Source organism: Balaenoptera acutorostrata, chromosome 14 (assembly GCF_949987535.1).
Source record: "Balaenoptera acutorostrata chromosome 14, mBalAcu1.1, whole genome shotgun sequence".
NCBI lineage: Eukaryota > Metazoa > Chordata > Mammalia > Artiodactyla > Balaenopteridae > Balaenoptera > Balaenoptera acutorostrata.
In genome coordinates this window covers 14,206,453-14,219,031 of record NC_080077.1, presented here as the reverse complement: position 1 = coordinate 14,219,031, position 12,579 = coordinate 14,206,453, and the positions used below count along the sequence as shown (strand labels likewise).

The 12,579-nt window shown below is 36.1% G+C and overlaps 1 protein-coding gene across 14 annotated transcripts in view; it reads right to left on the bottom strand.

Moving 5' to 3' along the window:
• Nucleotides 1-12,579, bottom strand: part of SYNE1 (spectrin repeat containing nuclear envelope protein 1) — a 463,872-nt gene that overhangs the window by 309,241 nt on the left and 142,052 nt on the right. For all 14 annotated transcript variants that reach the window (XM_057527516.1, XM_057527518.1, XM_057527519.1 and 11 more), the window contains 4 exons: nucleotides 8,146-8,258; nucleotides 7,419-7,587; nucleotides 1,836-1,932; nucleotides 942-1,144 (listed from right to left, as the gene is read on the bottom strand). In XM_057527516.1, coding sequence (XP_057383499.1) covers nucleotides 942-1,144; nucleotides 1,836-1,932; nucleotides 7,419-7,587; nucleotides 8,146-8,258 — 582 coding nt within the window. The remainder of the gene's footprint in view (nucleotides 1-941; nucleotides 1,145-1,835; nucleotides 1,933-7,418; nucleotides 7,588-8,145; nucleotides 8,259-12,579) is intronic.

Here is a 12,579-nt window from a genome sequence, read left to right as displayed (position 1 = left end):
TTTCCGCTCGTTATATTCCCTTGGATGAAATTAACACACGACATCTACTAGGGCACTGCCAGTCTAATCAGAAAAGCCCAAATCTGTGTGGGTTACAGTTGCTCAGCTACACAAAAATACTTAATCTATATGAAATATAGAACGGGAAAACATAAAAATTATACATCTACTTGTACAACACAATAACAGAAGAACCAATCTTGCATGACAAGCAGTAATTCTAATATAAGTACTATACTTCTTAACGGGAATCTGGCATTTTAATCTTTTACATACATATACATAGTTTTTCCATGAGAAAAATACCAAGCTCCCATTAAGAAGTATATATACAGAAATCAGTCCATTTCATGTGCTCTTTTAATGTAAATGATATTAAAGTAAAACAGTTAACTCTTGCAAAAAAAACACACACTCCTGTAACCGGAGGAAAAAAAAATCACTCCTACCCAGAATAAGACCGTTGACTGAGGGTTGATAAAAATCCAAAAAAGAATAGCCAAAGAGACAAAAATGTAGTGACCCATCTGTTGAACGAGTGTATGCCATCACACAGATTTAGTACTACTTTAGCCAAAGTTGTTTTCATCTTCTCTTAAATTAGGAAATCCTCAGAGGCTGTGCACTGGACCTGCCCCTTCAAGCGCAGACCTTACTGTGTGTATAGCGCCCTCTGCTGCCTGTTGGCTCTGGCCATTGCTCCATGGGTTACTGCTCTTCTGAATGCAAAAGTCAAACACTGTTTTAACATAACTTTTATAAAGCAGCGTATTTCTTGGTCTAAAATAATTTAATAACCTGAAAATGCAGCTTGTCAGGCAAAGTCAAGATATTTGTAACACGTTTGCAGATATATAATACTCCCTAGACAATTTTGCTGTGAAAATCTCCTATCTCTAAATTCACCTGTGCTTGTTTCCTTTTATAAGAAGCAGTCTTACCTTTTTGGCATGTTCTGACTGATTTAGCATTTTCTCAGCATCCTCTAGCCAAGCCTGAAGACTAGCCACGGTATTGTCGTATCGGTCCCAGTTGGCAATGACTTCTTCCAGCATGCTCCGCACGCTCCTGACTTCCACTGAGAGGTTCCTCCACTGGACAGTGGTTTCATTCATGAATTTCATCACATTCTCAGCCTCTTCCACTGAAACGGATAGAACAAATTATAATCCTTATTTTATATTTTAAATCTACCACATCTTTTTTCTACGGTCTATACACTGGTGTGCATTCCTAATTCTTCCCAGGATTTTATATTCAACAGATATAACGTTAGAATTACATTCAGCTAATGCTGGGGACATGTTATACCTTATTCATAGGTATTTATAAAGATTAAAGACAATGATATATTTACAATTCCTGATAAATGGGATGCAATAAATGACGTATATTTGTTTGCATTTTATATGCACTCAGACACAGATACAGTATAATCACAAATGCTATAGTTCATTTTCAGCAAATTATTTTACCACTGTGTCTTTACACTAACTTAAGTTTTCATAATATTCAAGTCAGTCCACTTTTTGCCTTTAACCGTTGGAATTTAAAATAGGTTTGAACATTACAATTTAGAAAACGAATGCTTATTTTCCTCTCTCTTAGAAGATTACACACATAGACATACATACACACACACACACAGGCAAATGATTATACAGGAAAGGCATTGCACAAAGTCAAGGGGACTGAATCTAGTATGTGCTTTCCAGGCCAATGGCATGGCCACACAGAGATTCTGCAGAGAAAAAAATGATTTGATCATACTGAAACCTGTAGGTTCTAAATTCTACTGTATTCAACACTTCAACAAATTCTGTCTTGTGTTTTACCTGAACCATCAGCTTTGACGTACATCTCAGCTGTCTGTTTCAAGATCTGGTATGTCACTTCATATTGTTCAAAGAACTTGCTATTTTCTATAAAAGACTAGAAAAAAAGGGAATGGTTAAACGATAACCAATACTGGCTTATGTAGACATGCCAAAGTCAATTTTCTTCAGTATAGGTATGTGGATATGTTTCCCAAATCTACCAACCTCATTCTTCTGAAAAATATCAAATTAATTCAACTGCCATAAATAACCTGATTATTTCTGAGAATATAACTTGATTCTACACTTTTAATTCTAATTCACTCCTACTTTGGGAAAATATTATATTTCTCCTCCACCCAAGGGTTTGTTTTTAGAAGAGACAGAAGTTTCTCCAGAGAACCTGGGGTGAACATTTAAAAAGCACTAAATTTGGAACAATGTTGTAAAGTGTCCAACTGTGTTTTAGTTGTGGGATTCTGTTGCTCTTTGAACAATAATTCTGGTGAATGATGGCTCTGAGGAACTTCAGATTATAAATAACTGGCACAATGCAATGCACATTTTCTTAAAATAAAAAGTAAATACAAAAATATTTACAAGTAGAAAAACGTTAAATAATCACACATTCCATCCACGTTATCCATATGCTCTCATATTTCTATTACCTGGTATAAAAATTAAAGATAAGATGTGTCTATATCTATGTCTGTATGCAACTTACATATGTATTAGAGTTACTATAAGCAAATGGATACTATAAAATTGAGAATACACAAAAAATCCTTAGGTGAGTTTTATTATTGTTAACTCCAGGAAATATGAAATAATTCCTATTTCAAAGATTATTCCTACTTCTGTAAAGTAGAAAATTAATGTAATTATAGATAACAACATGCTACCAAAGGCTTCTTCATTTCTTTTCATAGCATAATTAGTTCCTATGATGTAAACTCAGTAAAATACTTTGTGTCACTATTATAAAATACAAAATTAGCCTTCAAAAACCAGCTGAAGTCCTGAATAGGATGTTGATGAATGCTTAATATGGAGATGCAAAATGTTTGTGTGCAGAGGCAAAACTATTCATATAGCAATTTCATAGACATCCCTAGATTTTATTGAGAGAAGTTTATAGTATTTCAAGATTATATTAAAAATACATATAATACACTTCATATCATTTTATGTTTGCACTTACTTATATAGTAACTGTTCTTCAAATATATAATGAATAGAGAAAGCTGTGGATTACCTGGGATGGGGTTCCCTGATGAATACCTTATTCAATAACTTTAATAGGCTTTATTATTTTTGCATGAGAATTGGTTAGTTCATTATTTAACCTTATGTCCTACTCCCTTAACCTCTGCCTGCTCCCCAAGTGGGGAAAGAGTAATTTACTGGAATTTAAATTTTGAATAATTTAACAAATAGGGAGGTCCTGGTTTGATCAAAAATGGAAGATTACACCTAATGTTCAAGACACTGTAAGAAACTTAAGAGATAAATATATTTGGCAAAGTTTAAAAAAATAGTCTCCATTCAGTTTGGACACAAATTCCAAGAAGCTAATGGAAAAATAACTTTCTGAAGTGTCAAATAAATGGGAAATAGTGCCTATACTGGACAGTAAGACTTACACATGCTTTTGCTAGAGTGGTTTACAAATTCATTATAATTGAATAAGAGAAAAGTTATTTCCAGTTTCATTTTTGGTCTAGGGTAGGAGAGGGGGAGAATGCTTTTAGATTATAAATGTTGTAGAGATTCATTGAAGTGTTTTTGAGCTTTCTTATGAGGAAAACTAGGTAATTAATTTTTGAAGAAAGAAAATCTACTTGTTATTTTAATTTTTGTTTCATTTATTTTTGCCCTTTTTTTTTGAGTCCTGAGTAACTCCATTTAGTAACAAAATTATTTTGTCTATTAGAATCACTTTAGCAGGAGGACTGCTCAGTCTCCTTTTTGCTGTGAGCTATCTAGATAAACTCTCTCAGAAGAATGCAAAATTAAGCACAAATGTTATGTTTAAAATAACAGTGACAGGATTAGTTTATTTCTTTCAAAATATGGCTTACATTTGGATATCAAGTTCAACAAATAAGACATGTTGGTCAAGGGACTTTTAAAGTTGGTGGCACTTCAAGAAAAATAAGATATCTCTTTATGCTACAAAATGTGAAGTATTTGTGGAAGGGACTAATTTTCTACTCTCAAAAGATAAATATAGATATAATAAATAAAAAGCTCATCAATTTCACTCAAAGGGAGCTAAACCAGACAATTTAAGATTTTAAAAATCAACTTTGAGAAGTAGTTTCATTAGAACTGCCTATTTAAATAAAATCATTAATAATCAATAACAGACCATATGTTCACATTACTTGTTGCATTCACATAGTCTACGCTTCCAAGAGCTCTTCTTTTATGTGAAAGAATGAAACGTTGTCTCATTTCTTCCATTGTAAAATTGGAGCGTGTGTTAACTAACATGGTTATGTCATGAACAATTCAAACCAATCATCTTCTGATTTACATTACAGTATGTAATCTCTCACCAGGATCATGTGGCCTAATTTAATCAACAAGCATTTGTGAAGTATTTTCCAAGAATTCCTTGAGCACTTAGGGGCTACGTACCTTATGTAGCCCCTATGTAGTTCTCTAGTTCCTTAACTCTTATAAAAAGTATCTTTTTTTTGCAGATGAATAAAATTGAATTGAGAACTCAGACAAAGGAAAAGATAATTATGGAACCCTTACATCCCAAATATGACTTTGCTTATTGATGTAGCAGCATATGGCTCATTACAATCATTTCTTTTAGAAACCAAGTAAAGGATTATATTTAAGAAACGGATTTTATGATTTTATTTGAAAGTCTTCATGCACCTTGAAATAGTCTGTTCTAAAGAGAACGATTTTCCCAAAAACTTCAAAAGAATGAGAGAAGCTCTGTGGGGTATGAGATAGAAGGAAAACAATAATGAGTCAGTCCTTTTTCCTTAAAAAATCCCTAATATTCTATTATTATTGTTGTTGTTGTTGTGGTTATTAAAAATTTGGGAAAGATTAAGTTATTTACAAGGTCACATGGGTAGCGAGTAGTTGAGCCATGATTCAACACATTTCTACGTGACTGATGTGCAGGCTTCAATAATCTCCCCCACCTCGCCCCACCCTGCCCCAATAACACGCTGCCCACAACAGACATAATGGTAACTCGCAGGTTGCAGTATGGAAGTGTAAAATACTGTCAATTATGGACCAGCATTAAATGGAACTGACACTTATATGAACTACATTCTTTAAGTTCACTGAGCTGCAAGAGATCATTTCAATTATTTGGTCTTTTCGGTTTAAAAAAAAAAAAAACAAAACCTTGGGCTTCCCTGGTGGCGCAGTGGTTGAGAATCTGCCTGCCAATGCAGGGGACATGGGTTCGAGCCCTGGTCTGGGAAGATCCCACATGCCGCGGAGCAACTAGGCCCATGAGCCACAACTACTGAGCCTGCGCGTCTGGAGCCTGTGCTCCGCAAGAGAGGCCGCGATAGTGAGAGGCCCGCGCACCGCGATGAGGAGTGGCCCCCGCTTGCCATAACTAGAGAAAGCCCTCGCACAGAAACGAAGACCCAACACAGCCAAAAATTAAAAAAATAATTAATTAATTAAAAAAAAACAAAACCCTTTTTTTCCCAGGCAATTTTGTTAGAGAGTAAAGTTCAGTACTTAAGCACAAAGGTTTCTGATTCAGAAAGATGTGGACTCAAATCCAGACTCCACTTCTTACTAACTCTGCCACCTGGAGCACGTGACTTGAGCGTTCAAAGGCTCGATTTCCTCAGTGAAACAATGTGAAAATGCCCAGCCCATAGGGTCATCACTGAGATGGAAGATGACACATGTAAAACACTTGGCACATAGAAAATATCAATATCCTACAATTATTAAAACTATTAAACTATAAATACCTTAAGCCCCTTTTTGAAATAGAAGCTTAGGCGATAAATACGTATTTTTTATCAGGTGATAAAATATTAGGAAATATTTATTAAAACCCGATATATTTGTAGAGTTATTAGCAATTTTACAAATAATTTTGAGAGTTATGTTACCTAGCAGTTTAAAATTAGCAGCTCAGTGAATGTCTATGAAGTAGGCAGAAAGTACTGATTTTTTTTATTCATTAGTAATAATTCTTTACTTGTACATGCTTTAGTTGAGACGTTCAAAGAGAATTATTAACATCTTTGTGTTGGAACATTAACCTGGTGGAACAGTCCCATTAGGTATTTCAACCTAACTGGCTCTCTTTAAATAGCGAGAACAAGGACGCATCCTGAATAATTACCTCTGAGCTCAGAGTATATCATTTGACATGATTAAACCCGAAAATATAAATGCATATCTGTATTTAATATTTGTGGGACTAATGCAATTGCTTAAACTTAAAAAAAAAAATCAGATTTCTCATTACTTTCCAAAATCATTCAAAATGAATAAGGGAACATAGCGTCACAGATTTCACATTTTTGGACAAATGTTTCCTAGAAAATTGTAGTAAATCTAAAGAAAGATTTTATTGTTAACCTGTTAAACCTTTTTTTTTTTCTTCAAATTCATGTTGTTTATTTAGCACTTAGAAAATAAAATTAAAATGTAGCAAAATATATTATGGTTCTAGGATGCTTCAGTAAAGATATGGTTTCAATAAATATTCAGTCATGCCGGTTACAGAGCCACTGAGAGTAGTCAGGTCAGAAATGGGCTTATATTTTAAATTCATCAATTTATCATTTAGAACTTGTGATTCAATATAAATGGAACAGTTACAGGACTGAGATGCCCTATTAACATTAATTTTGTGAGCAAATTTGTACTGCTACTAAATTGGGGGGGGCATGTTTAACTAAGAGAAATAAACTGCCTTTAATAATTATAATTCTCTGATTATATGTAAATGGAAACTGCTAGTTACAGAATGACCTACTTTCCTCCTTAATGCAGGGCTACTACTCTATGTAAATATAGGATTATCTATGCTGATAGCCCAAAATATGAGAAACTCTTCAAAAATTAAGTTGGTACAGAGATTCGCAGACAAAATTTTACTTTTCCTGGGTGCACACAGGAAGCAGAGAAGCTCACAGAATGACTGTAAAAAAAAAGGCATGCTTGACCTAATCTAAAAAAAAAAAAAAAAAAAAGTCCTCACATGAACAATTGAGGATTGTTCTAAACTACTCATGATTGGATTTTAGAAACATGAAGATAATCTTTAAGTATTTTAATTCTGGTTCAGTAGTGAGTTCACAGTCCGTTGTATGCAATGCAAAAACTTGCTTTTTTAAAGCAATAAAGCCAATCACAATGGTTCAATATGATTACTGCAGCAAAACCTTTCATATCTCCAAAGAATATAGGTATAAATTTCAGATTGTTGTGAAAAGCTCACAAACTTACATCAAACCCATTTAACACACTGGTACCTTAATGTTTAAATTCAAGATAAAAGTAACAGTGTCCAATAAACTAGAAGATATTAGATACTAAAGCCAGGCGTCCTCTGACCTCTCTGTCAGCGCCAGGGAGACTTACCATGTAGTTCTGCAGAAGCAGCTCCGCTGAATCTCTCCTCCCATACTTGATGATCCAAGACTTCAGCTTTGACTCTGCAAGAACCAGCAGTGAGAGCAGACGGTACTTTAATTCTAGAAATTCCATTTTCATTAAGTGTAGCTCTGATGTGGAGGAAACAAAATGAAACCTAGAAACAAAACACAGAGAATTTACAGAATGTAACTAATAGTAACAGAACGGGGCTTACTTAACCTGTTACATGTCAGTATTAAATAAAATGCAGGCACAAGGTCTTCTAAACTCTGGCTGATCAATCACTCAGGAGATCTGGTTCTGTTTCTAGCTCTGGGTTTAAAGGCAAATCACAATTGATTGAAGTCTTTGATTTAGTTCTTTCCCCTGCCAAGATAGCTCTCATCTGTTTCTTTTATAAGCTGTTTTTGCAATATTACATAATGTTCCTCACAGTACTGAATAAAAATACAGCCTCTGAAGAAACCATTTCTGTGACTTCCAGGCTGTGGGTACATGCAGGTTTACTCTTTTCAGCTAATAATATACTAGAATATTGGCATTCTTAACATACGTTATGGGAACCCAATTTTTATGTACCAAACGTAAGCATCTCTGTAAAAAAAAAAAAAAAAAAAAAAAAGTCAATTCATTGAAAGAAAAGAAATGGGAAAAAAAAAGCATCCACCGAGCCTTTTAAAGACACTTCATTTAAAACCGGACGTTCTCTTACCTCTCAGCCATGTCCTCTAATTGATCAGGTGGTACTGGGATCCCGTTAACAGACCTGGTCCGGTAGATTTCATGGAATGCTCTTTTGTGGGCATCTGTGTTTTGAAGCAGATCCTAAGATACAATAAAAAAAAAAAAAATGAGGAAACATGTTCACAGGAGGCTGAGAAGCATAATCTTCAGCTTGCACGGATGAGGCAGTGTATTCAACAATTTGATCATGCTTCCATAGCCACACGCGGCTTGGTGCCGGTCACAGGCTTTTACCTTGTACAGGAGCCTGGGTGCTTGTCCATAAGGCCCCGTGCTAGAGCCGTAGCTAATAATTATGGCATCTTTTAAACACACATGACACTTGCACAGCAATGCATTCAGACATTTTAAAGGCACATGGTCCAAAGGGAAATGTAGTCAGTGCTATAAACAATGATTGTTAGTGTTTTTCTCTTTCCTTGATTTTGAATCTATTGATTTTTCAAAGCTTAAAACTAAGCACAACTAGTTTAACCCTTTAATGGTCAAAATAAAAATATTAAATTCTCTACTGTTATTCTATTTTGAGTGCATGCAGGGTACCATAAAGTGATGTTTGCTTGCCATCTTAAAGTAAGTCAATTACATTACAGCATATTATGAAAATACCCCTGTGATTAGAAGATTTCAATCAAGCACAGGGAATATCCCATAGATATCACAGTGGGAAGAGTAAATGTGATGTTTTATAAAGATCCTTTCTAGATTGTATAGAACTCCACAAATTTTAATAATTTATTTAGATTTGTTTTCTGGGTTTTTCACTGTCAAAAGACATTTATATAAAGACTTACATGTACTTCACAATTCCTAGCCAATTTCTCACATAGAAGCAAAGAAAGAGAAAGGTGAAAGTAGATTCATGCCATATTTTCTAGAGCTTAGGTTGTTCCTCAATAGCAGAGTAAATAGCCAACAGTTTGTCACTCACTGAAAAATAAGATATATTAGCCCACCAGAATGATACATTAAAACTAACAGTTTCTCTCACACTAAGATTTAGTAGATTAATTGGAGAAAACAGAAGCAAAAACCAGCCTAAATCGTAAGAGATACACTTGATGGAAGGGTACACATGAAGGCTTTCATACATAAATTAAGATGTTAAAGTCATATGTGTTTGTTCACATGAGTGAAATCAATTTTCTTTTAATTCGGGGACATTAGTTTTTACATTGTAGAAAAAAATCCAGGACCAAACTATTTCTATCCTGATATATATTTGCTATTACCACCTTCTGACCTGCTTTGAGTCTGTAGGTAACCGCACAGATATTCACAAGTCCCCTGCTCCCAGAGGGAGGGCACTACAGGCATCTTAGAGCTGATTACAGAGGCCAGAGGACTGTCCTAGAGCAGCTATTGCCTGTGAGTATTTTAGTCACTCTCTGCCTCCTCCTTAACATGCAGACACATTTCTGTGGCTTTTTTTTTTTTTTAAGTGATTTTATTTGTCTCCAAGTGTTTTAAACTTTGGGTTTATTTATTTATTTATTTTTGGCTGTGTTGGGTCTTCGTTTCTGTGCGAGGGCTTTCTCTAGTTGTGGCAAGCGGGGGCCACTCTTCATCGCGGTGCGTGGGCCTCTCACTGTCGTGGCCTCTCTTGTTGCGGAGCACAGGCTCCAGATGCGCAGGCTCAGTAATTGTGGCTCATGGGCCCAGTTGCTCCGCGGCATGTGGGATCTGCCCAGGCCAGGGCTCGAACCCGTGTCCCCTGCATTGGCAGGCAGACTCTCAACCACTGCGCCACCAGGGAAGCCATCTGTGGCTTTTATCTTGACGGAACTCCCCCAAATGACTGCAGGGCAAACTGAGAGCCACCACCATTCCCAGCTCTGATTTGTTATGTGTGACCGTATGTTAATGTATGGGTGGGGGTCTGTGACTATACTGGGATGCCCAAATGTCCAGGTGCCTCCCAAGAAGCTTTCCCTATTGTAGTTTTCCGTATCTAGTTAATCAAAAAAATCTGGACCAGAAATCAAAACCAACAAAAACATTTTCAAACATATGACAAAAGAACTACAACTGGCGTGATGTCACTGGGTCCTCTGAAAGGCCGTCTCACTACAAAATAGCTGGATGCTGAGCACAGCATATGACTTTAATTCACTGGTGGGCTCACAAGAAGTAAGTGAAACCTTTTAGGGCTCCCACTCTTGGTAATACATGACCCAAAACTGGATCATGGTCCTGTGAGCAAAAACAGATTGAAAAAGCTGGTTGTCCTGGGCAAACATCTAAACCACCGTGGCAGGAAATGGAGTCTTGGGACTTGAATAAGGTGAGAAACACTGAAACTGAGACCCCCTACATTTAGCCAGAACCCTCAAAGAGGGCTGATGTGGGCCTGGTAGACAGCAAATAAAAAAGGAGGAAAGCAAAGGTCGCCAAACACAGGAGACAAGCTACCATGAGTGAGAATCAGCAGAAACAACACATTCATGGTGTTAGAAAAATGTAAGCAATTTAATACTTGACAACAACAGTTTGCAGGTTAGAAGAGTATGACCTGGTTAAAGTGTTCTTAATTCCTTATATTGATTAAGAGGAGGTTAAGACATTGATTAACTTTCAATTTCGTTAAGTATCTATATGGTATAATTTCAAGGACAATCACACTACACAACTAGAGTTTATAACTTCAAACCAGTTCGAGGGAAAACATGGAATAAGAAAAATGAGCAAGTGAATAAACAAACAAAAACCCCTCAATCAACTTATAAATAGGAAGAATGTAGAAAAAAGAAAAAGTAGGGCAAATAGAAACAGAGTCAAAAGGTAGAAACAAATTCAAGTATATTAATAATTACAAATAAATCTGAATAGAATATATATTTACTCATCAATAGGCAGAGATTGTCAGATCAGACAAGTATAATAGAACCATCTGCTTTTTAAAAGAGATACTCCTAAACATTAAGAACAAGGATAGGTTGAAATTAATGGAATGGAAAACAACATGCCAGGCAAATACTAATGAAAGAAGGCTGGTATGAGTGCATCAATACCAGGCAAAACAGATTCCTGAACAGAAGTCATTACAAGTTAGTAATTGCTTAGTGATGAAACTTTCAATTTACTAGAAGACACATTAATTCTGAACTTGAACATATGTAGTAAGCCTCAAAATATATAAAGCCAAAGCTCACAGAACCACGGGGAGAAACTGAGAAATCCACATGGCTGTGGGAGTTATCAACATACCTTTCCCAGTGATTGAGAGAAAGCAAAGGAAGCCATTGGAACAGCAGATTGGGGGTGAGGGAGGGCAGAGGAGGGAAAGGGCTGTAGATCTGTGGGCCTCATGGGCCTTTTAAAGAATTTTTTGGTGTTTCTTTTGAGTAGATGGAAGCCAGTGGGGAGTTTTGAACAGAGGGGTAAAATGAACTGAACTGCGTATTAAAAGGATCGCTATGGCCATCCTACTGAAAATACTCTCCCCTTGATATACTACTTCCCTTGGCTTTTAAGAAAACACAGTAGCTGAATCCCCTCCTACCTCGCTGACTGCTTTTTCTCACGCTGGTTTATTTTTTTTTTTTTTTTTTTTTGCTGTTTCATCTTCTACTCTCTGATCTGTTAATACTGGATTCCCTCAGGGCTCAGTTCTTGATGCTTTCTCTGTCTACACATCCTTCTTTAATTTCAGTCTCAGAGCTTTAAACATCCCTTTATATATTCAGAGTCATCCTCAATGACTCTGAATATTTATCCCCCTCCTGCCTCTTAGCTCCTACTGCCCACTCCTCACATCCACTTGGATGTGAAAAAGTCTCATACTTACCTTGCCCCAGACTGACCTCCATCTTTCTTCCCAAACCTGTTTCATTGTCTCTCCATCTCAACTGATGGAAACTCCATTTTCCCAATTGCTTGGTTGAAAAATCATAGTGTCATTTATAACTCCCCTTCCTTCACAATCAATATCTAATGCTAAAAATTCTCTTTGCTGTGCCCTCAAAATATACTCAGAATCTGACCACTTCTCAACATCTCTACAGCTACGACCTTCGCTCAAGCCACTCTACCTGGATCATTGAAAATGATTCTCTGGCTCCTACCCTCTATCACCAATCCAGTCTTATCCTCACACAGCAGCCAGACTGATGCTGTTAAAAGAGTGATACTGCCATTCCTCTGGTAAGAAAGTAGATGGAAAAAGATTATTAGGATACAGCAGAGAAAATTAACAATGTCAAAAGTGCAATTAAGGAAAGTGAGAAGGTGCAAAGAAACAATACTGGGGACAAATGGAGGCTTAACTATAGGCACAGAAAAGATTACAAGAAAATATATAGAAGAGCATTTTGAATAATTTTGTGACAATAATTTTGAAAATGTAGTCAAATGAACAAATTCTCAGAAAGTATGATTAGCATGATTGACCTGATTAAAATTT